This window comes from Apodemus sylvaticus, chromosome 13 (genome assembly GCF_947179515.1).
Source record: "Apodemus sylvaticus chromosome 13, mApoSyl1.1, whole genome shotgun sequence".
NCBI lineage: Eukaryota > Metazoa > Chordata > Mammalia > Rodentia > Muridae > Apodemus > Apodemus sylvaticus.
Genome location: NC_067484.1, coordinates 93,252,764 through 93,280,062, shown reverse-complemented (window position 1 = coordinate 93,280,062; position 27,299 = coordinate 93,252,764). Strand labels below are relative to the sequence as shown.

Here is a 27,299-nt window from a genome sequence, read left to right as displayed (position 1 = left end):
GGCCGCCGCCGCCGCCATCTGTCACCTCACCTACGGCACCGGCAGCGGGTTGCCCGTGCCCCGCCCGTGTCCTCGGCGGAGCCCGCTCTCCCTCTTGTCACCTTTCGGCTCCGTTCTCGCCTCTGCCTTCTTCTCCGAATGGATCTGGTCGGAGTGTCTTCACCTGAGCCCGGGCCCGCAGCAGCTTGGGGACCCAGTAAGGTGAGCAGTGGTCGCGGCAAGTGAGCCACACCAAATGCTGTCTCCGAAGCCAGGAGGCGTGAGTCGGGCGAGCCTGGGGCGGGGCCCCGACGGCTTCGTTCAGGCCGCCCGGGTGGTCGGGGGTCCGACTGGGTCTGCCTCTCGTCTTCTCTTCCATTTGTTGCTGGACGGGAGCGGAACGTCCCACACGAACGCCGGGGCTTGAGGGAAAACAGCTGGCTCTTGTTTTTCGCTAGCTCAGAGGGTCAGCCCAACCCCGAGAAAGCTTAGACAGAGAAGTAGGACTGTCGCTTACAGACGAGTGCGGTTATCCCAGGTCGGTAATGTCTTGTTTGTGAAATGTTAAAGATAAAAATCTAGGTGCACCTTCCCCGCCACAGCTAATTATACTAAAATGGGCAGTAATACTGTAAAATGGTTATGAATTTCGAACGCAGACTACGATTCTTTTCTGTTCACGTCTGTTTTAAGCCTCCTCTTTCTCGTGTTATACTGGTTAGCATGAAAAGACCTGTAACCCTTGCTGAGAGCAATAGTGCTGCCTTTGGGGTGTGTATTCCTCAGGTTTAAGGTCGTGAAGCGGGTACAGCCTTCTAAAACCTCGTAATAGTTTTTTGCATGCTGACACAGAATATTTTGTTTTATTTATTCAGTAGTTAATGAACCCTGCCTTTATTTAATCCAGAAAAAGAGATAACTGTTGTTTTGGATTTTGTGGGAGTTGGTGTGGAAGGGTTTGTTTTTTGAGACAGGGTTTCTTTGTGTAGCCCTGGCTGTCCTGAAACTTGCTGTGTATACATGAGTCTGGCCTCTTAACTCAGAGATCCACCTGCCTCTGCCTCTCTAGTGCTAGGACTAAAGACATGCACCACCACTGCCAGGCTCAACTGTTCAGTTTTTTAAAAGTTGATTTTATACGTTTATGAACCTGTAGGGAGAATCAAATGTTGTATGGTAAATATGGTCACACATTCATCTCATAACATGGATAAACATGTGTGTGTGGCTCTGACTTTTTTGATGACGTCAAGATGAATGTATACATAAAAGGACAAAAGTAGAGGCCAAGTTCTTAGAATTTCTCCAACTAAATGCCTACAGAAGTTGGAGGAAAGTTTTAGTGAAAACACACACCCTGAGAACGTTTCACTTACTAAATAAATAATATCCGATAAACAATGGCTATCACCCTCTCCTCTAAGTGTACGTCATCAGAACTGTAAAGCCCCATTTTCATCATTTAACAAAAAGTATCTTCCTGGAGGTTCTTTTTGGTAGACAAGACTGCCAAACCAGCTTCACATAACCATTTCATTTTCTAAGCACAGAAAAGCATGGTGAGTGCCTGGGGAAGAGGCTACGCTGAGGCCCTGGGAAGAGGGCTGTTTTACACTTACAGAATCACTAATGCAGGGTTTGGTAGAAGGGAGCTTACTCTTCTTTTTATTTGTTGTATATTTTTCGATTGAGGTATATTGGGTAAACCCATCCCACAGATCAATCAGTCTATCTATCTGTATATATAGTTATAGCAAATATAACTGAAGATGAACACAGAAGAGTGAAATACAATAAAGTTAGCATGAGTGTGCAGTTACAATTCAGCCAGCCCACGGGATGATGTCATCAGATCTGATGTAAACTCTAGAAAGTTATATATTATACTTGAGAGAATAAAAGTTACAAAGAGAAAGCATGTAATGCTAAAAAATTGTTGACCTCACAGTTCACCTGATGGGGTCCTAGTTACCTGCTATCCCAGGATACAAGTGACAATCCACACTGCTATTACAGACAAAGAGTTACAGGCCATAGCCCAAGACAATGGGGGACTGTCAGACCAGAGCAGAAGTTGGGAAGTCTCTAGCTCCGAGAGGGAGTTGTGGAAATGAATCCATGGAACTGCTACAGACACCAAAGAGTCTGAGAAACTCAAACCAAAAGGAGCAAGCAATAGGAGATGTGACAAATCTAATGTGGCATCCTGGATGTGATTCTATAGCAGAAAAAGGCATTAGGGGAAAGCTAAGAACATATTAGTAAAGTATGGACTTTAGTTTTAGCATATTGCCAGGCATGGTAGTGTATATCTGTAGTTCCGAGGCTGAATGCAAGAAAATCAGGAGTTCAAAGCCAGGCTGGGCTACCTAGTGAGAGCCTTGTCTTAAAAGCTGTCAGTATTTAATGGTGCATTCCTGTAATCCCAGCACTGCTGAAGCTGAGGTAGGAGAACTGAAGGCAGGGGGGAGGTGAAGTTTCAAGACCATTGTTGGCTGTATACACCAAACCGAGCTCTATTAATACAATGTGCAATTCTAGTACAAGATGTTGACCCTTAGGGAAAACCCAGAACAGTTTTTCTGGAAATGTTTGACTCATTCGTTGACTCATTGACAATATGTCCTGGATTATTTGGTTAGAAAAATAATCTTCCTGTGAGTTGTGATCTTCTTAGACTTGCTTTAAGTAGAGGACTGAACTTTTGTTACTGTGTGCCTTGTTTGTGTTTGTCATTTTTCATTTTACCTGAGTCTGTCCCCATAGATAGCATCAGTAAAAACCTTTCTTTCTTTCTTTTTTTTTTTGGATTTGGTTTTTTTGAGACAGGGTTTCTCTGTATAGCCCTGGCTGTCCTGGAACTCACTCTGTATACCAGGCTGGCCTCGAACTCAGAAATCCGCCTGCCGCTGGGATTACAGGTGTGCACCACCATCGCCCAGCAAAACCGGTCTATATTGTGGGATGAGCAGACACATTATTTGGAACCAAAGAAAGGAAGGCTGATTCCCCTTCAACCTGCACTAGCCAGAGACTGATGAATATGGCCATGGTCAAGAACCTTGAGAAGCAGAGTTCAGTGGTGACTTCACCAGATTAGATGATGGGACCATCTCTGGGTTAAGGATTTAGGAAGGTGACTGTGAGTCTCTCAGATATAGTGTTTGTTAGGCTTATATAGGTGGACCCAAAATGCTTGACAGAACCATTTAAAGGGTGAAAGATTCTGGCTCATGGTTTCAGAGCTTCAGAGTGTCACTTGGCTGTGTTTTTTGGGCCTGTAGTGAGACCGCATATCGTGGAAGTCAGAGCTGAGGATCTGGAAGGATGTGGTGCAGACCTTATGGTCTAGTTGACTCTGGAAAACCCTCAGAGACACACCCAGAGGAGTGATTGCAGTCTAGGCATTTCTTAGTCTGATTATATTAACAGCCACAATTGACCTCAGATGCCCTCAGAAAGGATTGGGTGTTGTTTCTCAGATGAGCTTGATGTTATGTGTAAATATGTTGATGAACAGAACTGTCAGAGTCACTGGTGGGGTAGGAGTCCGAGATTTCCCATTGCCTTGGGTTTACTGCCACTTTAGTTTTTTTAAAAGTTTCTTGTTATTGTGTACATGTATGATGTTGGGGGTGGTGCACGTGTGCCATGGTTTGCATGTGGGGATCGAAGACAGCTTTGTGCACTTGGTTCTCTCCTTCCAGCTTTCCGTAGGTTGGTTCTGGGGATTGAACTTGGGTTGTCATTTTTGCTCCCCGGGTACCTTATCAGCTGAGTCGTCTCACTACTGCCTCTTAACTGCTGGGTAGAGTCTCAAGAGATTGCTGGCACTCTCCACCATGTGTCCCTGGTGCTGCTTCATAGGAGAGCCTCAGGATGAGCATTTGTGGAGTGTTCCCTTTCCCAAAGCTGTCCCTCACAGAGCCCAGGAGAATTTTGAGGAAGGCTTTTACTAGATACTTTTAAATGTTTCAGTTTGATTTTAAACTGTGGGAGCCTGAAATTGTGACTTACCTAACTCAGGAAGTTGCCTCTGTGGGAGGTGGCCCTGTTGAACTGGTTGGCAGAGATAGGGAAGTGTAGTTGTAGATGGCAAGGTTCCACAGGACATGGTCACTGTGAGTGGGCAGTTCCGTGGGCTGTGTATATCTATGGTCTGTGTTTTTGGACTTATCTTTGGGGAATAGAGAAACTGCTATTTCAAAGGAACAAAATTATTGCCTGACATTGTTGGCACTTCTGAGGACTGTGTCAGCTAATAGTTTATAGTTAATAATGTCTTTAGAATCTGGCCATGACCGTAGACCCCGAGCCTCAGAAATAGGCAGGCAAGATGGAGGAGGGCACTTGAGCAATCTGAGATGCTGAAAGGCACCGACGCCTATAGCTTCAGCCTGCATTTGGTTATCTTGCATTGTTTCTTGTGGCATGTGTCATGCCGTAATTACTTGAATGTTTCTGGTCGCGCTCTGAGCTGAGTCTTCAGGATGAGAGTGCTGATGCTCTCCTACCTGATGATAAACTTTAGCGCCGACTCTGTACTGATAGAGCTCTCTGTTGTCTCCACTTCTAAGCCTTTAGAAATGATGTGGCTAGATGTCTCGGCTCACACCCTTGATCCCAGCACGGGAGAGGCAGAGCCTGCTCCACATAGTTTCAAGACAACCAGAACTACAAAACAGAGACCTATTCGAATGAGGATCCAAGAGATGGCTCCTCATCCAAGTGAAGGGTTTTATTATGGATCTGAGGGAAAGTACAGCTTGAGGCATCTGGAAAGGTTCACACTGGAATTGGGCCTGGCTGGGGAGAAGAGAGAGAAGCAAGCAGATCAAGAGAAGAGCCACAGACCAAGAGACCGAGAAAGCGCAAAGCCAGAATGGTTGGATGATATAGGAATCATAATCTGGGAAAGGGAAGCACAGCCATTGGGCTGAAGAGGTAGAATAGGGGGCGGGGCTGAGAAGTGCTGGAAGGAGCCATAGGTACTGAGTGTCTTGATTTAAATGTGACTTAAATATAGGAAATACTGAAGTGTTATCAGTTGGACTGGGAATGTAGTTCATGCTTTGCCTGGAATGGCAGTTACCTAGAATGGACCTGAGATTCAGTCTCCACCACTGCAAAACAAGGGGGGGGGGCTGCTACTTATGTTATTGATTGATATTTGTGGTAAGCGTTGTGGAGAATACAGTCATCTGCTTTTAGAGCTTGGAATTGCTCACACCAAGAACTTCTTTTAGTTAATTAATTTATTTTCACTTCATTTGAGGGTGTTGCATCTCCTAGAAATGGAATCACAGGCAACTGTGATCTCCCATTTGATGTGAGTGTGGGGATTGAACCTCTGGAAGAGCATCCAGTTACTCTCAGTCACTGAGCCATTTCTCCAGCCGTCCAGACCAAGCATTTCTAGGTTAAAGAGCAGAAGGCCAAAGAAGGCCGTCTTCTGCACATTACAGAGAGCGTCATTCAACTTTTAGGAACCAGCTCTACAATGGCTGTTGTAGGTGTGTGCCAGGGGCTATGTGCACGTTTCTGTCTTAGGCTGGGTCCAGACAAAACTTGCTTTGGTTCCCTTAGGCATGATGTAATGGTTGATCACTCTCAAGTTCCGGCAGCCTACACAAGTCAGTGCTGACCCTCTCTCCACTGTGCTCTGGACCCTGAGCATGGGTGGGTCCCTGTCCAGATGACTCAGAGTCTCGCGTTCCTTTGCTGTCTCACCTTGGTTAAATAGTTTTGTGGCTGATATAGATGTCAATGTTTGTTAATTCTGTAGTAGACACTCATTAAGGAATGGGCTCAGACAGTGAAAGTAACACAATGTGTAAGGGAATGTAACTAGGAAAATATGCATTTTGGTAAAAGCTCTGTATTATGGAAAATGGAATCAAGATAAGGAGTAAATGATGAATTTAATGCTTTAGGAAAGTGTGAAAAAATCTGGAATCTGTTTCAGAAAAGCTGAGACAGTGACAGCACTAAGGGAGGCTACTGCTGAAGAAGAATCTCGGGAACATTACTCTTTTGTAATCATACTTTGTTAACTCCGATTCTCAGATCCTGAAGTGGGCAATATGTATTTTGTGGCTCCTCCTTGGCTCTGTTTTCGCATATATTCAGACATCTTAAGGAGGGCTGATGCTTTTATAAGGAGCCAGGACCTTATACTTAGATTGTATTAGTGGTAAAATTAATCTTTTTCCTTTCTGAGACATCCTTGCTTTGTGGGGCAGACTGGCCTCAAACCCACAGCAGTCCTCTTCCTTTGGCTTCCTCAGCACTGGAATTACAGGAATGAATCATGCCTGGTGATACAGTCTGTTCCCATAAGAAAATCCACCGGGGAAGCTAAGTCACAAGCAGAAAGGTTTGATGAGGAATGGATTAGAACAAAGGGAGTTAGTTGTACATGACTCCTTGCCTCCTGGGTGATGCTGTGCAGTAGCCTGGTACTTTATCAACCTTGAGAGCACACCTACCAAAAGGCCAAGTGCTTGTCTCATTTTACATTTACCTTCAATAGGATTTGCATTGGGAGGTGGCCCCATGGCTCAGTGGGTAATGGCACCTGCTGCCAAGCCTGGCAGTCTGACTTCTGTCCAATCCCTGGGACTCACAAGGTAGAAGGAAAGATGCAACTCCATGAGGTGTCCTTTGACCTAACTTGCACTGTGGTGTTTGCACACAAAGTAAGCAAGTGCATGAACATGCAATTAACAAAACAAGATGCTTTCTTTTGAAGTGAATTTTGTAAACAGTGAATCACTCATTTTGATAGTTTAGTTTAATTATCCAAAAATAACCTCACCTGGCGGTGGTGGCGCACACCTTTAATCCCAGCACTTGGGAGGCAGAGGCAGGTGGATTTCTGAGTTCAAGGCCAGCCTGGTCCACAGAGTGAGTTCCAGGACAGCCAGGGCTATACAGAGAAACCCTGTCTCGAAAAAACCGAAAAAAAAATAAACCAAAAAAAAAAAAAAAAACCTCATTTTCAATTATGTAGTTACTATTATAAAGTTTTTCTCTTTTCTTTAAACAGTGCCCATGGGCTACCCCTCAAAACACAGTATCCTGTTCATTGACCGAGGTGATGAGTGAGGAGTTGGCTAAAGAACTGCAGTTGGAAGAAGAAGCGGCTGCTTTCCCTGAAGTTGTGTACGTGACATGTGCAGCACTTGCTGTAACACAGCTTTAGAGTCTGACTGGGGACTGTCCTTACATTTCAGTGAGAGTGAACACTCAGCAGTGTAAAGAAAGCACAGTCTGAATTCATCCTGATGCTCAGTATAGGGCCAATAGCCCCTAAAGCTTTGGATGCTCAAAAAAGCACTCAGATTTTAAAGTATTTCAGATTATAATTTTCCAGATCAAGGATAAACATTTAGTCATTTCAGACTTTGGGTCTGAAAACTTCAAAATCATAGGTTCCCTTGGTCCCAAGCAATTCAGATAAGAGATTCTGAGTTTATATTATCTTAGACAGAACACTGTTTCTCTGGTATTAATGCAGCAGTTTAGCTTCTGAGGTATTGTTTTCTAGTGTTTGTTGTCTGTTTCTTCATTAGTTTTCTTTCTACTTTGGTTAGATTATAGACAACAAGCATTCTGGGTTTCAGTATGGATTTCCTGATAGACCCTGAAGGTTTCTCCCCCAGCTCTCAATCCTAGCTGCGGCTCTCAGAGTTGGCTGTGGGATTGAAGCTGGCTGGACAGAAGATGGTAGATATGCTGGTAAATCCTCCCCCTTTCTTCAGTGGGATTAGCATTTCAAAGATGCTTTCTTCTCTCCCAGTCAGTAGCTGTTTGCACAGCACATCAGATCAGCTTGTATCACCTTATTTTGAACAGTGTTGCTGAAGGACCATTTATTTCTGGAGAAAACATTGACACTTCCAGTGACCTCATGCTGGCTCAGATGCTGCAGATGGAGTTTGACAGAGAATACGATGCACAGCTTAGGCGTGAGGAAAAGAAGTTCAACGGCGATAGCAAAGGTACTAGATCTCCTGTGACGTTTCCACCGGGTGGTAGGAAGTGCTTGTGTACACTCCTAAATAAACCGCCAACCCTTTCTACCTTTTAAGTGTCCATTTCATTTGAAAACTATCGGAAAGTTCATCCTTTTGAAGACAGTGACAGCTCTGAAGACGAGGTTGACTGGCAGGACACTCGAGATGATCCCTACAGACCAGGTGCTTCTTGTTTCTAGGGCACAGTTGGGAAGGGTAGAGTGTGGAAGAGCCGTACCTCCAGTGAACTTGTTAGATTCATGTGTATATCTGGATCTCATTTGATAATTTACTCTATTAGATTCTACTGTCTTGCTGAATGCAAGACTTTACTACTTGCTGTTCTTATATTCTTGGCTTTTCTTAATTGCCTTTAGCAAAGCCAGTTCCTACCCCCAAAAAGGGTTTTATTGGAAAAGGAAAAGACATCACCACCAAGCATGATGAAGTAGTATGTGGAAGAAAGAACACAGCAAGAATGGAAAATGTAAGTTACAGATAGTTAAATACATCTTAAAAACATCATTCCAGTCCAGGTATGGTTCCATGCCTTTAATCCTAGTATTGGGAGGCAGAGGCATGAGGTGTATGTAGTGATTACAGGCCAGCCAGGTATACATAGTGAGCACAGAAACACAAACACAAAAACAAGCCTGCAGCATCCGGACACAGCATGGGACATTTCTAAAGCTTCGTTTTCTTCTGTTTATTTAATATGGTCTCACACCGTAGTTCATGCTGGCCTCAAACTCATTCTTTTTGTGCCCCCTCTGTACTGTGGCCACCACCTCAGGCTGCAGAAATGGTCTAGATGAACACACAGGTCCCAAACCCAGTGTGCAAGAGAGCACATTGTCTGTGGGATAAACATTTGATGATAGTTTCCAATCTAATTTGGTTTACAAGATTCTAAAATTAAGAAAAAAAATCTGAGCATCCGTGGCATATGCCTGAAATCCAGCACTTGGGAAGTAGAGGAAGGAGGATCAGGAACTAATCATCACCCTTGGCTTCATAGTGATTTCAGGGCTAGCCTGGATACATTAGACGATCTTTAAAAAAAAAAAGGAAAAAGGAAAAGAAAGAAAGAATGAGTGAATTCTTAGTTCTAGTACATTTTTTAAAAAAAGATTTATTTATTCATTCTGTGTATATGAGTATACACTGTTGCTGTCTTCAAATACACCGGAAAAGGGCATCAGATCCTATTACAGATGGTTGTGAGCCACTGTGTGGTTGGCTGGGAACTGAATTTAGGACCTCTGGAAGAGCAGTCAGTGCTCCTAATTGCCAAGCCATCTCTCCAGCCACTAGTACATTTTATATATATAACAAAAATAGCGTTTTTACAGAACACAGCAATGGGGGACAGGAAAAGAACTAGAAAAAGAAATACTTGCACTTGTTCTTTCCGAGGACCCAGGTTTGACTCCCAGCACCCACATCAGGTGGTTCACACCCATCTGTATACTCCAGCTCTAGATCTGACCCTGCCTCCATGGGCACTCATGTGCTTGTGCCCCTGTGCCCACATGCAGTTAGGAATCAATCTTAAAGTCGAGAAGTCTGGGTGCTGGGGAGATAGCTCAGCAGTCTATAGAGCTTGCTGCTCCTCTCCTGCAGAGGACCTGGACTTGTTCCCAGCACCCACATGGTGGCTCACAACCATCCTTGACTCCAGTTCCAGAGGAGGTGATACTCTTTTGGGTTCCACGTGCACAGGCATGCACGTGGCAAAACACTCACGCATAAAAAGTTAAAAACAAAATTCAATTTTGTGTGTGTGAGAGACAGACAGGTGCTCAGGTGCCTGTGGAGGCCTGAGCGGAGGGCATTGGGCCCCCTGGCACTGAGTCAAGGGTTACTGTGAACTGTTTACATGGGCACTAGGAACTGACGCTGATTCTCTGGAAGAACAAGTGTTCCTAACTGGGAAGCCATTTCTCCAATCCCAAATAAATCTTTTTAAAAAGTATTTTCTTTCATAAATGCTGTGGTCAGTAAGAATGCAGACCTTAGCACACAAATGCATGGCTAGTAAATATCTCATTGGATGTGGTTGTGCTGTATTCTGACTGGAGACACTTGGTATGTCTGGGGAACAGTGCTGTTCAGCAGAACTTAGTGGTAGGGAAGACCACCTTTCCCTGTCTTCTGACATGGTAATCAGCTCAATTTAAATACCCACTGGGTGCCCAGCAGCTACCTAAGTGGATTGTAACCGCCATGGAGGGAATTATACAGTCTACTGAGGTGACTGAGTTTTCACAAATAATTTATGAAATTGTATTTTTTTTTTTTGTTAAGGTTTAGAGTAGGCTTTATAACATTTTGTTCTTTGGGATAAAAATAAGGTACAAAGCAAATGCTGAGAGACATTCCCTTTAGATATAGTGAAGTGTTTCTCTGCATAGGATATGCCATCCTTTGGGCTGCAGTTTCTTTGCAATGCTCCCCTGGGCCTGTAGGTTGTTTCTGCATGAGGTCATCTGTTGAGTAGGAAATCTGCTGCAGAACTAACTTCTCACTGTTGTTTCCAACATTGTGGTCTTCATGCAAAAACCTTTAACTCCTGACTTTTCTGTCTTTTCAGTTTGCACCTGGCTTTCAGGTAGGAGATGGAATTGGAATGGATTTAAAACTATCCAACCACGTTTTTAATGCTTTAAAACAACATGCCTACTCAGAAGAGCGTCGAAGCGCCCGTCTCCATGAGAAGAAAGAACATTCTACTGCTGTAAGCATTCTTAGCACCCCCCCTCCCACTTTGGTTGAAAAAACTCATATTATAAACAGTGTTTGAGGGAAAAAGAGTAAAACAAAACTTGATGATTACCCCACCCCTTTCCCTGAAATCGGCTTTCCAAATCAGTGCTACTCAAGTGCTGTCACTTGGCATTTTCTGATCTAACATTAATCAGTTATTGAAGATACATATTATGGAGTTTTCAATTTCTAGAAGCAGGATTTGGTATAAAGCCCTCCCTCTCATGAAAGTGGTACCCAGGACAGCACCCATAGCTCAGCCTCCAGTAGCCTCCATCACCTACAGCTGGCCCATCTGCCGTTGCACCCCAGGGAGCCGGATGCAGTGGCTCAGGTGGCAGCCGTGGTAGCTGGTGCTGTGGCTGCTAAACAGACACTGGGCCAGGGGTCATCAGGCTTCTGTGGAGGTAGTGATTTCGAGCCTTCAAACCCTGACATCACCTTCCAAGACCCTTAAGGAACCTAACTGGCTTAGCAGAAGCAGTTGGTGACCCTTGATTTCATGAGATTCAACAAGTTTTAACATGTCCAGAACCTATATGAGGTTAACTCCTGGTAGTGTTTTAGTAAAGTGACCCGTCTGCCTGCCAGGGACTAGTCTAGTCCCGGAGTTCAAATTGAGCTCAGGTGGCTCATGCCTATAATCCCAGCACATTGGAGTTTGAGGCTAACACAGCAGTATTGCCATGAGTTTGAGGGTAGCCTGGGCTTCACAGTGATTTCCTGGCCAGCCTGGACTAGTGATATCTTATTCAAAAAAAAAAAAAAAATTACATTAGTTGCTCTCTGGTCTAATGCAGTTGAAGAAATGTTTGAAAACTGGACATGAAAGTATAATGTATAAACTGAATTAAACCCTGGCTATCCTGGAACTTGCTTTGGAGACCAGACTGGCCTTGAACTCAGAGATACACGTGCCTCTGACCTCCCAAGGGCTGGGACTAATGGCATGTGTTACTACACCCCAGGGTTTTTCTTAGTAATAATCTTACTGCTTCCGAACGCCATGTCCATACAGAAGTGCACTGAGATGGCAGGAATTGCCGCAGAGCAAGTGCTTATATGGCCTCCTTAAGCCATCTGAATGATATTATTTGTGAATTAATTTGTATAAAGGTTTTTTTCCCCAAAAAAGTATTTTTTAATGACACTAATTTAGAACATACACTGTGCGTTTAGTTAAATGTTCCAGATGTTTAAAGATCTATTTTATTTCATATTTATGGGCATTTCATCTGTGTCTGTGTACCATGTGGGTGCTTAGTACCCTTGGATTCCCTGGAACTGGAGTTACAGACAGCTATGAATTGACATGTGGGTGCTGGGAATTGAACACAGGTCCATTGGAAGAGCAGCCAGTGCTCTTAATTGCACACACATCTCTCCAGCCCTTGTTCTAGATTAAAAAAAAAAAAGGTTTTTACCTATTACACTGACACTTGTAACTTAATACTCTCTTGTTTTATATTAATGAAGATAATATCTATTTTGCAAATAACCAAGTTACTACTCCTTAGAACATAATCTTTTTATATTAATGAAAATAATATGTACTATTCTGACAATAAGTGAACTTATTAAACACTTAAAAAGCTGTAAGAGGACCAGAGAGCTGGCTCAGTGCAATGTAAAGAATATGTATTGTTCTTGCAGAGGCTCAGAGTTCGGTTACCAGCACCCACATTAGGCAGCTCAAACTGCCTTAGCACATCCACATGGACACATAAATAAAAAGAATAACATTAAAAAAAAAAAAAAAGCCTGTTAAGACTACCGAGTTATTCAAACTTGGTTAAAGTTGGTAGAATAAGATTTTGATTAAGCCAGTGTTTGGATTTTGATTTGTTTTAACTTTCAGTTTCTTTTTAAAGAGTAGAATATGGAAGTTATAACCAAAGAGCCTCATTTCAAGGCTCAGTAGTAGAGACCCACATAGGGAACTTAGGGAAAGATGTCACAAGTTGGTACTGGCTCAGGACTGGAAGGGAGAAACTGTTGTCTTAGAGCCTCAGAATATCTCCAGAGGTGTTGTATGAATTCTACCTTCAGAAAAGGTAGAAGAGAGACCTGGGTCCCCAGTGGAGGGTACTTAGCTAGGTAAAGAAGATGTTGCAGGGCAATTTAGAAAGGTCAGAGGTTAGGGAAGGGGAGGGACTTTGTATACATTAAATCTAGAGATTGACCATCTATAACCGCCTACCTGGCGTCCCAGTTGTACCATTTACCACCTGCGTTCACTGCCCCAGTCCATATTGGCCGTGAGCTTGGCTTATGTCCCACCCACAGTCCTGGCAACAGTGTGGGCTGGGGGAGGAGCACATTGCTGCCATGGGAGGAGCCAGCAGATAATGTGACCCCCACTCCTCTAGTGCCTTCTCATGCTCTGTCACTGCAGGGGAGCTGTGGCCATGCATCCCATTCAGTTCTCTCCTCTGGGGCTAGTCGTTTATCTTGGGATGAAATTGGGGGTTACCAGAGGCCAGGGGATGTTCCAAAGGATCGGAGTCCTGACCACTGTATCTGTGGCTTCCAAGAGACAGCAACTGTGCAGGGTGCTACCCCGGAGCCATCATTGTTTCTGACCCTTGTCTGCTTTAGTGTCCTACAGGAGGATGGGGAAGAGTGGATGTATGTAAGCGTAGGTGCAGGACTCAAGGTTTTGCTTTCCTTGAAGAGATTCCTTTCCAGATCTACATCATCTTCCGTAAAGTGGGGAGCCAGAGCTAGTGAAACCCTTGGTCAGAACAGATGCTCTTTGGGAAGCTAGTTTTCCTGGTACATCAGAGCCTCCCACTCTGTGTGTTGAGGCTTGTGGTGAGCTGAAAGAGAATGGGCAGATTTCCCCCTGAGGCCAGTGTGGGGGAAGCACAGCAGAAAAGCGTTCTGTGTCTGGAGTGCAGACACTCCAGAGCAGGCTGTGGGTGGGCCTGAGTCCTGTGTCCACACTCAGACACACTGCATCACACCTACTCTGTGCTCTGCCTCTTAGAATTGCCTGCCCTTCAGTGACTCTCCTTACCTTCCAACATGGGGTACTGTGGCTCTGCTGTCAGCACTTAAAGTCCTTTTGGTGTGATTCCTCAAGAAGCTCTGACCCTTGAGGTTGTCTGCCACAGAAACAGTGACTCTGTGGCCCAGACTCCACACCACACCCATCTCTTTAGTCTCATGACACTGGAGCTTAAATCCGCACCCCCCCCCCCCCAAGGGAAGAAGGATATCATTATGATCATGCTCTTATAAGAGCCTACTTTGCATATGCCTTTAAAGAGAGTCTTTCGTGTTGACCATTTTCACTTATAGAACTTTATCTCTTACAGGAAAAAGCAGTTGATCCTAAGACACGCTTACTTATGTATAAAATGGTCAACTCTGGAATGTTGGAGACAATCACTGGCTGTATTAGTACAGGAAAGGAATCTGTTGTCTTTCATGCATATGGAGGGAGGTAAATGAAAAAAAAAAAAAAACCAAAAAACCAAAACAAAACAGTACCGAGGTGTGAAAACACCTTTCTCCTCAGGACTGATGGATTTACAAATAATCAGACTTAATGCTACAGAGCAAGTAGAGTCATTTAGAAATCATTACTGTAGAAAGGTTAGACATTACTTTTTTTATTTATTTTGCACTCAACTATTCAAGTATGTATTAATCAAGTCTTTGCCTTTAGTTTTCATAATTATTTCTCATTACGTCCGTAATGCACAAACATATTGAATTGGATTGTTAAGTTGTAAAGAAGAGGATAGAGGGCAGTACTGGCCTGGCGTGAGGCTCCGTGGTGGAGCACACACAGAGTACACAAACGGCCCTGGGTCCAGTCCTAGCACAAAGCCAAAACAACCAAAGGAGGAGGAGGTGTGGGAGAGGGGCTTGCCTATTTCAACCTCTGATCTGAAACACAGAATACTCACTCTGTATGGGATTTTTTTGTGGAGATCAATAAGACCATATTTTGTAATTGCTGGTATTAATCTTCCTTGAAATAAGACATATATGACTTAATGTGCAAATTATTGTAAAACAAAAGATTGGCCTTGACTAAAACTTTACAAGGAAGTGTTAGAAATAGTCTTCATCTGAACTTACAGGCTTTTTTTTCCATAAGGAACAATTTTGAGTGCACTCTTTCAGAAGTTTGTATATATTTGTTACTTATCTGATACAGTGATCTTCCCCCCAGTTAACATACCTTAAGGACCTTTAGGTATTAGTAGACCTTTCTGTATTCTGGGTAGTCCCGTTCCCTCTTTCAACTTACGTGTGTGCGAGTGTGTGCATACATGTGGCCATGACAGTAAGAGGCTGGGTGCCATAGGCTCCCCGGAGCTGGTGCTATAGGTGCTTGTGAGTGTCCTGCATGGGTGCTGGGAACAAATTCCAGTCCTCTGGAAGCACAGCAAGTGCTCTTAACCTCTGAGCGAGTCTCCATCCCTGACCATGCTACTTTAAGTGACACGGGAACTTGTAGGGAGATACTTGAATTTAGGTGCACTTTTACAGGCATGCCCTGACGCTCGGTTCCTAATGACTCTGTAGACACACTGTGTGCCTTGGTTTTCCTTCTTTTTTTTTTTTTTTTATTTTTTTTTTAATTTTTTTTACAGATAAGTTCAAACTTTATTTAAAACTATATTTTAAAGTTAACACACCAAATTTTACAATGAGGGGTGGGGGTCAAGATCATAAGGAAAAAAGAAAAAGGAAAATCCCACAGCATGTCAAGGTTTGAGTCTGTCCAGGATTCAGATTCTAAGGCTTTAAACTGCCATGGCGGAGATTAGCACACCCATCAACATGCAGTGTCAAACTAAGTCACATCTTATACAGATCGAAATGGATGTTTATTTAGTGCCTTTTTGTAATGTGCTGACTGTGTAAGAGAGTTGGATGAGTCTCTGAAGACATTTCATATACTCTGGGCTCCCACTGTTTCAGGTTCTTTCAGTATCTGAGAATTTCCAGCTAATTCTTCAGTCTGCATTTTACATATTTCACCAGATAAATGTTTTTTCTGTTCTTCTATCATTTTCTTCCTTTGAATAGACTTGTCAGTTTGAGCGGCAAATCCCCAACTTTCATAAAGTCTTCTTCATCGGATTTTTAACTTAGTTACCAGATTCTGCTTCTTAGTCATTCACTAACACTGGAGATGCAGTGTCAGGACTTCTGCCGGAGCTCTGGGGGCGGGGGTGGAGCGGTGGGGTGGATGTTAAGATAACAGAGTGTCACTGGAGAGCTGTCTTGATTATTCTTACTAGTTGGTTCTTGTTAAATAGTTAGTGGAAGGCTTCCCTGAATGGAGAGCTAGCTGGGTTTGTTCCCTTTCAAATTCAGAGCTGCCTAGTGTGGCAATGTTTCTTGGGGTTTCATGGCTTTTCTCTTTGATTTTTGTTTTGTTTTGTTTTTTTTGGTTTTTTGTTTTTTTTGTTTTTTCGAGACAGGGTTTCTCTGTGTAGCTCTGGCTGTCCTGGAACTCACTCTGTAGACCAGGCTGGCCTCGAACTCAGAAATTCACCTGCCTCTGCCTCCCAATGCTGGGATTAAAGGCGTGCCCCACCACGCCCGGCTTTTTTTTTTTTTTTTTAATTATGTTTTCTTGGGACTGGAGAGTTGGCTCCGGGTAAAGTGCTTGTTTTGCATTTTGCATGTGTGAGGACTGGTGTTTCCTTTGCCTCCTATAGCAGGGTGGAGCTGGAGACTGCAGAGCCACCCACCCCCCCCCACAAGCTTACAGGTCAGCCCCAAGGTGCAAAGCCAGGACCAACGCCCTTGGTTGCCTACTGACCCTCACTCACACCAGGACAAACATGAAGGAAAAGTACACAGGGTCTTGTGTGTCACCACAAGTCAGTCAGACTCTCAGAACAGGAGGCGTTCACTGCAGCAAGAACACAGAAAAAGCATGCAATTAGTTACACAAGGGAAGACCACAGTTATGGTAGGAAGAGACATGAGCGAGGTCATTCCCGGACACCTTCAGGGAAGGCATCGTGAGGAAGTCAGTCTGACCTCAACTTGTTTGTTTTTTTTTTTTTTTTTTTGAGACTGTTTCTCTATATAGCCTTGGCTGTCCTGGAACTCCCTCTGTAGATCAGACTGTCCTTGAACTCAAAAATCCGCCTGCCTCTGCCTCCCAAGTGCTGGGATTAAAGGCTTTCTCCACCATTGCCTAGCCTCAACTTTTTTAAAGTAAGCAAAAAACCCAGTGTTGACGGGCCGAATGCTAATTGAGGAAGTCCATAGCTCATTATCTGTGTTTGCTTATCCACATAGGTATCTCTGTATTTGTATTCGTCAGATGGTTTGTTGTTGTTGTTGTTGTTATTATTCCTTTTTTTAAAAATTGGTTTTTGAGACAGGGTTTCTCAGTGTAACCAGCCCTGGCTGTCCTGGACTTGCTTTGTAGACTAGGCTGGCCTTTAGCTCACAGAGAGCTGCCTGCCTCTGAGTGTCTGGATTAAAGGTGTGGGTCACCACTCTTGATTTAGTCAGAGTTTTTTAAAAGAACAGAAATGATAGAATTACAAACACACACACACACACACACACACATATGTATATATTTTAAAGGGGGATGATTTATTAGAATGGCTCACAAACTGGTCTGATCCTCTAACAATGGATGCCTCCTGATTGAAAGGCCAAGAATCTGATAAGTTGCTCAGTCCAGGAGACTGAGTGTCCCTGGAGCCCCTGGGAGTTCCTAGGGAGCTGTGGGTCTTCAGTCTGCATCGGAATCACGAAGAAGTAGGTTCTCACACCAGTGAGAGGTACCTCAGCAGCAGGATAGATGATCTTGCCAGCTAGAGTGAGGGCAAGTAGGCCTTCCTTGTCCTTTTATGTGGGCTGTTACCAGAAAGTCTGGCCCAGTTTAGTGACAGTAGTTGCCCCAGGAGGCGGGAGGGGGAAGGAGAGAGAGAGAGAGGGAGGTTGCCTCAGGCAGATAGTCAAAACTTCAGTACTGTCAATAATTTTGTTAGACAATTTCAATTTTGTGCTAGTCAACAAATTTATACTTTTACCTGACAGTAAATGTTAGAGATATAGGGAATAACATGATATAAGCACAGTTAACGTGGTTAAGGGCCTCAAGTTGGCATAGGAAGCCAGACAGGATGCACGGGTAGTTGCAGCTTCCTGTGACTTAAGAGTAAGACCCTGCCAGGCAGTGGTGGCGTACGCCTTTAATCCCAGCACTCTGGGAGGCAGAGGCAGGCGGATTTCTGAGTTCCGAGGCTAGCCTGGTCTCCAGAGTAAGTTCTGGGACAGCGAGGGCTATACAGAGAAACCCTGTCTCGGAAAAAAAAAACAAAAAACAAATCCAAAACACCAAAAAAAAAAAAAAAAAAAAAAAAAAGAAGAAGAAGAAAAAAAAAGAGTAAGACCCTACCGTAGGGAGATAAGGAGCTGGGTATGTTGGTGCAGGCCATAATTTCAACACTCAGAGTGGAGGCAAAAGGCACAGGATTTCTAGTTCACCCTCAGCTACACAGTAAATGTGGGGCAGGCCTAGGCTATCTGAGTCCCTGTCTTAAAAGTAAAGCCCAGAAAACTAGCAGAGAGATATGTGATGTGCCCAAGGTACATGGATGTGTTTTGCTAGGAGAATATTGAGATAAGTTATTTAAATTGGGTGCTGTATCTGTTTTTGTTTTATTTTGTTTTTAATAGGGTGTTTACTGTGTGGGTAAACTGTCCAATGACAGGAAGCTCATCTCATGTCAGCCTAGTCTATCTATGACATATTTAGTTAGGGTATTGGGGACATTTCTTTATAAAGCCTCTAATCTCTTTCTGAAAACTGCCTCCTCCACTCGCCAGTGTTTAAGCAACTTCCATCTCCCTAAACATTGTGCTCAAGTCCCTGTTCTCACACAGTCCCCATCACCACTGCCTTCAAGGTTAGTAATAACAAACACCTGAAGTGGCTGTACAAGGTCTCCAGGGGTCAGGGTCGTGGTTTGGATGAGTAGAGAAGGGAAGTCTAGGGAAGTGACCGGAAGGACTTGCCAGGTGCATGGAAGATCAGGCTCTGCACCGCAGACTAGAGGGAGGAGCCTAGGAAGTAGGAGGAGCTAGGACGGGAAGGATTGGGAACCTGGAAGGAGATGGCTGTTCAAACACAGTGGGAACCAAAGGTGGGACTTGTATTTTCAAAAGATGGCTTGGGCTGCTAGGAGAGTGAATGATAGTAAAAAAGAAAAGTCTTGCCTGTGGATGTAACTCAGTACTTAGATAGCATGGAGAGCCCTGGGTTCAGTTCCTAGTACAGTGGAAAAGTCTTCATGGCAGTTTAAATGAACTATTATGTTGTTTTAGTCTCGGTGGCAGTGAAGTAAATAGGAAGCTATGATTAGAAAGCATAACCAGCAGTCTGCGCTGTTGGCTTGGACACGGGGAACACTCAACCAGCATTGCCAGTGTCATTGTCATTTCCTGAGATGAGAGCCTATGGGGAAACAGATCTAGGAAGCTACCATTATTCTTGGCGTGGAAAGTTGACCACCCCTGCTAGACATCCAAGGAAGCCCATTATGGGTTGAATAAAGGGCCTGACCTGGTAGGAGCAGGTATGGAAAGGGAAGTGCTTTCCATAGGTAGAGGACATGAAAGCCTTAGATCTCACATGCCCCACCAAGAAAAGGGCTTCATACAGCCTGCTGAAGGACTCTGAACTTCCCAGGCTGAGTGGAAAAGTGGCCAGGAGAGTGTAACACAGAGAGGTTGCTGGCACAGTTGAGATTCTGTCCCCAGGAAGCACCTCCTGTCTCTCCCTGCTAAGCATCCTACAGGTGTTTAGAAGCAAATGCTGCTGAGGTCCGTCCACTTTCTCTTCTTCCTCATTATCGCTGTGATTCAAACCTCTTGAGTCATCCCTGCCTCTGCCTCCCTGCCTCTTCCTACTGTAAGGTACATGCTGGCCCTGTGATAGCCCTCATGATAGCAGCTGCCTCCGGAGAAATGTCCAGCTCTTTGCAGCCTGTCTCCTCCTCACCCTGCCACTCATCTCCACCTTTAATTCCTCTCTCTAGCCAGGACTTGACTGTATTGTTCCTGAGACAGGGCCCAAGTCTCTGTGAGTATCACTCACGTCCTCCCCTTTGACCAGGCTCTGGTTCTAGTGCTGCTCGCCTTGTACATCCTGGTTGACTCTTTCTCCTGTCCATTCATGCTCTGCTCTGCTGGCTCCTGCCTCTCTGTGTACTCACAGGGCATACTTACATCATCTGCCAAGAAAGACGTGATTGCATTTAAAAAGGTTTTCTGTGGGTTGGTTTTGTTGAGTTTTGTTCCCAAATCATCCAAGATCATAGTAGTTTGTTTTAAGAAGAATGTTTTTCTGTTATTTGTCAAGCTTGATTCTGTAGTCATGAAACTGTACTTGTATTAAAGGAAACAAAACCAACTAGGAGCAATAGTAGTTCCATATCCTGGAGAGCTGAGGCAGGAGAATCATTTGGATCTAGGAATTCCAGGCCATCCTAGAACCTAACATTTTCTTAAGGTACAATACTTGAGGGTATTAAATAAAAAAGACAAAACAGTGGCACCTTGCAACAAAGTGGGTGTACTTGGGTGGGATAGAGCTTACCCTGCGCTAGCAACCTATATTGACTTGGTTCTTCTTATTCCCTTTAGCCTGGAGGATGAAAAGGAAGATGGTAAAACTATACCAACAGAATGTGCCATCAAGGTATTTAAAACAACCCTTAATGAGTTTAAGAATCGTGACAAATACATTAAAGATGATTTCAGGTTTAAAGATCGCTTCAGTAAACTAAATCCACGTAAGATCATCCGCATGTGGGCAGAGAAAGAGATGCACAATCTTACAAGGTAAAGAAAACGGCCCTGCTGCAGGTGACCTTGGGGATTGATTGCCCTTTGTACCAGGACTGCTAGCCAGGCCAAGACCCATGCTCTCTTCAGCTGCTTTGCAGACAGAGCAAAAGGCTTTGCCTTTCTAGAGCTTCATGAGGCTTTCTGTCAGAAAACATTTCCATGTTCTGAACCAGAATTCCTACTTTGTAAATGAAAAGCCATTTTCCTTCTTCATTGATATTTAAGGCAACTAAGGCACCATCTGCCTAGAAATCCTATCACATGTGTGAAAATTCTATGTTAAATGGTTTTCTGGAGAATCACAGTGCATGCGGGGCACCTGCCTCACCTATGCGAGCCTTCCCATGATGCCACTGCACTGTCGAGTGTACCTATCAGGGGTTATGTCTTACCTTTTTTTTTTGTTTCCACGTTTCCTGTATAGAACATAATCCTAGCTCAGTGAAAGCCCTAGTTAGGTGTTTGTTGAATTAATACTTGTTTTCTCCTTCTGATCTCTGTATTTTCACTTCTTCCTATACAGAATGCAGAAGGCTGGAATTCCTTGTCCAACAGTTGTACTGCTTAAGAAGCACATTTTAGTTATGTCTTTCATTGGCCATGATCAAGTTCCAGCACCTAAATTAAAAGAAGTAAAACTTAGTACTGAAGAAATGAAAGAAGCCTACCATCAGACTCTCCGTGTAAGTTGTGCCTGTTGTGAGCAGTGTGCTATTGTTCCCACTGCGTGGGAGGCTGCAGCACCCAAGCCCAGCTGTTCACAAGAGTCTGTCTTCTTCATGATGATAACTTTTTAAAAATCTTGGAATATACCTTTTGAAGGTGGCATAAAAGGATAAACAGAATCTTGTAAAGGGTTGTTGACATTGAAGTGTCTTTAAACTAGGTATGGTGGTGCATACCTGTGTTCTTGAGAAGGCAGAAACAGGAGGATAGCCACAAGTTTGAGTCAGCCCTGTCTACATATTAAGTTTCAGTCAAGTAGACTATATAGTAAGACACTGCCTAAAAGGGAGGTGAGGGGGTAGAGTTGACTTAGTAATTCAAAAAGAGCATGTCACTGTTCTTGTTCCCAGTACCCGTGCCAGCTGCTCCATAGCCTCCTATAATTCTAGTTGAGAGGATCTGATGCACATAGAGTGTGTGCAGGAACACACTCACATACAGAGTAAAAATAATCTCTTAAAAAATTAAAGCTGCATGTCTGTAATCCTACAACCTGGGCAGCTAAAGCTGAAGGATCTCAAGTTCAAGGCCAGCTTGAACTCCCTAGTGAAGCCCTATCCCAACAAAAAGAGTTGCTTTTGTGTTTTGTATGGTGAATGATTTTAGACAACCGAGGAGATTCATGGAGCAAGGGCAGGCTGCGTTCTTACATTGCTGACTTAAAATATGAAACCACTTTTCGCTAAACTTCGGTCAGGGTTAGCAGATGCTATCCTTCTGTGTCTGAGGCAGTAGAAGAAAGGCCGCAGCTCCTGTTGGGACTCGGAGGAAGCAGATCGGCCTCCTTATGGCAGAATGATGAGGAAAATTGAACCCTGGAGTGACAGTCGCCAAGTCAGATGCTCGGACTGCAAAGTCCCTGTCAGGAGTGTGGGGGGTAATAGCTGAATTAGATTTAAATTTGAGGCCTCCCGCTTAAGGAAACGCCCTAGTGCTGGAAGTGTTCCTCTCCAGTGTTTCCAGTGAACCCTGGAGAGGCTCGTGTGCATGGTACACAGTGTGCATGGAGCCTTTGTGTCATACAGCAGCTCATGTGAATATAGAAACACTCTCCAAGTCATGTTATGATACAGTCGAGGGGCCTGGCTTCAGTGATACAGATATCCACAGCCTTGGTTCCATCACAGCTTCTGGGCTCAGCTGCAGACAGGAAATGTGGGGGCAGGGAGTGGACTTAGAGCCAGTGTACTTCTGTGCAAGCCCAAGGCTGAGTTTGCCCTCCTACTGTCCTTCTAAAAGCCCGGTGTTATGGTGTCAGCAATCCCAGCCCTGGGGAGAAAACAGGAGGGTCCCAGGGCCTTGTTGCCAGCGAGTCGAGGGGAATCTGTGAGCTCCAGGTTTATAGGGAGAGAGACCTTGTCTCAAGAACTAAGGTGGAGAGCAGTAGAGGAAGACATCAGGCATGGACTTCTGGCTTTCACATGCATGCACATGTACACCCCACGTGTATATAATTATGATCACATACACATACAAAAAAGGATACAGTTAGAGAGGCAAACCACCTTCCACTGCCCAGAGAAAAGCAGTTTAAAAAAGAAACCCTTTTCTGGCTGCTTTGGGCAACTGAGGAAGAGTCAAAGTGATCAACTTTTGTTGTTTGGTTCTTTTAGGGGAAGCAAAAAAAATGGTTTCAGGGAGGTGAGGGAATAAAATATGGAGTGTAAAAAATAATAAAATTAAAAAAAAATGGTTTCAAGTTTAAGTTTAGGGGTTATCACTGTATTGAATGTGTGATACTCCTTAATTTAAAAAGGCTGTTAGTCACATGTGCCAGACGCTGGGAATCCCAGCACTTGGGAGTCTAAGGCAGAAAGTTGATGAGTTCAAGACCAGCCTATACTACATACCAAGACACTGGCTTACAAACAAGAACATGTCTATTCCTGTTCCACCGTCACTGGCAGGAGATATTTCTCACATGGAATTGTATCTGCCCCATGGAGGTCTTAGGGAGACACTCGCCTTTACAGAGAGAAGTGGCTGGCTGTGGTCCCTGCTGAGCACAGATGCACTCAGAATCTGACCCATAGCTAATTCTGTTGTCCCAGCAAGAAGGCAGAATGTCACACACTAATTCTCTGGCGGCGCCCTGCTATCCCTCATCCTCCTAAGCAACACTAATGGCAACAGGGAGGAAGGAAGGGTTTGGGTGAGACTGTGACTCAGTCGTAGAGTCCTTGGGTCCAGTTCATTATTGTGACAAATAGGAAAGGAAACACATTTTTAACTTGGTTTTCTGGGAAGTATTTATTGAGGTGTTTTATTTTAATCAGTAACTTAATTGATTTAATAGAGGAAAATTCAGTTGTGCATTCATGCCCTAAATGTTCCCTTCCTTTCTCACAGTTGATGCAGCAATTATATAATGAATGTACCCTTGTGCACGCTGACCTCAGCGAGTATAACATGTTGTGGCATGCTGGAAAGGTAGGTGGCACATTGAGTTAATATTCGGGTTGTTTCCCGATGTAAGTTATTGAGTGTAAACACATTAGTCTGTGCTTTCTCTTTACTAGGTTTGGTTGATTGATGTCAGTCAGTCGGTAGAACCAACCCATCCTCATGGCCTGGAGTTCCTATTCCGTGACTGTAGGAATGTGTCACAGGTAGGTGTGCAAGGCAATGCCTTTTAAAGGACCTAACAAGTTCATCTCTTTTCCTCACTCCTAAGAGAACCATATTTGTAGAAACTTAAGGAAGGGATACCAGCTACCTTAAAGATGAGGAGATAAAGAAGACATTTTCAAAATTCATTCACAGACTCTTGAGTCTGTGACGCACATGGCCTGTCTCTAAGAGACAATGGTTTTGGTTTGGCTCCTGCTATTTACACAGCAAGTTGACTTAATTCATGTGTAGTGTATAAACCAGAGGTGGAACGTGGTAAGCCTACTGCTTCCTACCACATTGCTCTGCAAGGAGGAGCAGTGCCTGCTCACTCCCACTTCCTATTTCTAAGGAAAAGGACTTGCTAGAGCAGAAGCAAGCGAGAGAATAACTTTGAACTGGAGGTAGCCTGTGGACTGCTTAAAAATAATTCATGGGATTTAGTGACTATAGCATCTCTCCACACAGTGCCTTGCCAAAGTAATTGTCCACAGGGCACCGTGTTTATAAGTGAGGAAGGGATACCAGGAAGCAGAGCAGGTACTAAAGGATGATATCAAGTAGAACTTGGGCCTGTTAACTGAATGCCTGCAAAAGGATGATGGAGTTTACTGGTTCCTTGTGCGTGCTGGTTGAGAACTTTGCTGGTGTCTCTGATTGTTTGTGTGTCACTGCTAGTTCTTCCAGAAAGGAGGAGTAAAGGAAGCCCTTAATGAACGGGAGCTGTTCAATGCTGTTTCTGGCCTGAACATCTCAGCAGACAATGAAGCCGATTTCTTAGCTGAGGTGAGTGGTACACAGCTCTTTGTCTTGTTGTTCCTGCTGCTGCTGGGGAGCTAGCTGCCCGAAGCTCAGATCTCACCTTACACCCTCCAGATCGACTGACTGGTCTTCCTTCTCTGACAGTTTGCTTTAAATGAGTAATAGAAGACTGGGCATGGCCCATGTCTTTAATCCCAGCACTCAGGAAGCAGAGACAGGATGATCTCTTGAGTTTTAGGGCAGCCTTGGCTACATGGAGTGTTCCATGGCAGGGGTCTAAAAAGAAAGGGTGGGCAGCAACACAGTCCCAGCTTGGAGTATTTCTCCAGTCTGAAGAAGGAGCACTCTGGGTGATGAAAAACAGGGACTCATGGGACCCACCTGCCCTAGCCATAGGTAGAAAGCTAGAAGTAGTGCAGAGATATTCCTTCATTGTAGTATTGAGCTACGGAAACAAAGACAGAAAGCCAGATTCCTTCAGAGATCACTTGATACCTTAGGATTGGACAAAAGCTAAAATGTAAAAGCGACAGCTAGCTGTGGTGGCACACGATTAATCCCAGAGGCCGGCGGAGCTTGGTGAGCTTGAGGCCAGTCTGATCTACATAAAGAGCTGCAGGCCATCCAGGGCTACATAGAGAGAGGATGTCTTTTTAAAAAGACATTTTCCCCAGTATTTTACCCACAATTCGGAGAGTAGTTAAGAGTCTATTCTGCAGTTCTCATGTGAACCTTGAGCTTGGCTAAGCTCTGGGGGAGCCTGAGAGCAGGCGGGATGTGCAGAAGCTGTAGAGAGCTGCAGCAGCTCGGCCAGGTGGGGCTCACACTGAGTGGGAGCTGCTGGAGCACACCACAGAACTGGTCAGGTTCTAGTTCCTGGCTTCATATAGATACTCAGTACTGACCTTGGTAATATAATCAAGTGAAAAGCAAACAGATATATGTGCACACATGTCTTGTGCAAACGGGGTGGGGAGAGGGAGGGAAGAGAGAGATTCTAATTCAAGGCCAGCATCATTAGTAATCGCCAGGGGTTAGAGAGTAAAAATATAACCGTGATCAGGTATGTTCATTAAAAGCCAAAATTTAACAAATGGATTCCATGATTGGTTCTGTAGATAGAAGCTTTGGAGAAAATGAATGAAGATCATGTTCAGAAGAATGGAAGGAAAGCAGCCTCTTTTCTGAAAGATGATGGAAGCCCACCCGTGCTGTGTGCGGAATAGTGCAGCAGTGATGGCCAGCTGCTGTAGCCAACGAGTGTGGGTGACCTGACAATACCAAAGCAGGAGTGGACAGTGCTGCTTCTGTGCTTCTCACTTGTGACCCACGTGCCAGATGTGTGCAATTTTTAAGTCGGCATTGAAAGAATAAAATGTCACTACCTCTCATCTTACAAAAAGGATAATACAATTCTTTAACAGGTACAGATGTGTAGCCACAGGAGTCTGGATTTTATACAGCTCATGATCTGGAATGTCTAGATGAGGATTTTCACATAGGCAGTGTTTCCAAATGTGGGAGGTGGGGCCTGAGGTGTCTGAGGGGAGGCTCGATGGCCGCACTGAGCTCCATTCCACTCACCTGCTTTCCCTTGCGTCCTTGGGTGGGTGTTACCGTTTGAAATTAGCCCTTCTCAGCTGTTTGACCATCAGCCTGGAGACCCCAGTGGGTGTTAGAAATGGGCATTTATGGCTTCAGTGGATGGTGGAAGTAGACATAAGCAGTGGACCTTCTATTGGTACATCATGGATGTGTAGAATTCTACATTTCCATCTCATAGCCAGGAAAGATGATATAGGTTTCTGAAAGATAAATATAGAAGGATTTCTTAACTACATTTTAAAACTTAACTTTCAGGTTTTCTTCATATAGGTTAAATGGTTGGGATGTAACTCATCTACATTTATAATGAAAATACAAAGTATCTGGAAGGACAGAATGTAAGAATCGTATCTGATACATTTTAAAGAAGGCAGTGAAACATTATAGTTTACATTTCCCTAAAATTGTTTGCATATTGATTACTAATCATTTGGAGAGAAATAGAACAAAGTAACTAGAGCTGTTAAATAAGCCTGAACAACTCAAGTAAGGAATTAACCAACTAACCCAGCTGTGGCTGGACTCAGCTTGAGAAGGCGAGCCCTGTTCAGACCAGTGGTTGCTTGCTCTCACCTCATCACCCCAGTTCCGGAGTCACATTGGATCCACTAAACAGCTTAACTTTCTGTCTGGTTATAAAGAGTAAATGTAATTTATATTTGAAAGATTTTAACATTATTTTAAATTGCCAAATATGTTCTTTGTAGACTGTTTATTTTTGTTTCTGTTATACTGCTTTTCATTGCACTTTAGAGGAGTGTGACTTTAGCTGACTCACCCCACGGCTGAGATGTTTCTGCTCCACACAGAGTTAAATGATGACTAATGATTGGCTGGACACAAATTCCAGAAAACTCATTTAAAACAATCATTTAAAACTTTGTTTGCTTCCTTGACATATATTCTTTCTCAAACCATTGCTTGGAGTGTGCTATGAATTTGCCTTTCAAGAAATTAAAAATGAAGAGATCATTTTAGAATTGG

The 27,299-nt window shown here is 44.0% G+C and overlaps 1 protein-coding gene across 1 annotated transcript; it reads left to right on the top strand.

Annotated features, from left to right (window-relative positions):
* Riok3 (RIO kinase 3) lies at positions 1-27,299 on the top strand. The gene is made up of 13 exons (XM_052155174.1): positions 1-201; positions 7,028-7,143; positions 7,837-7,982; positions 8,073-8,180; positions 8,375-8,484; positions 10,591-10,734; positions 14,084-14,211; positions 20,409-20,606; positions 21,136-21,295; positions 23,688-23,768; positions 23,858-23,947; positions 24,627-24,734; positions 25,829-27,299. The coding sequence occupies exons 1-13, from the start codon at positions 139-141 to the stop codon at positions 25,934-25,936; spliced, it is 1,560 nt and encodes a 519-aa protein (XP_052011134.1). The 5' UTR covers positions 1-138; the 3' UTR covers positions 25,937-27,299.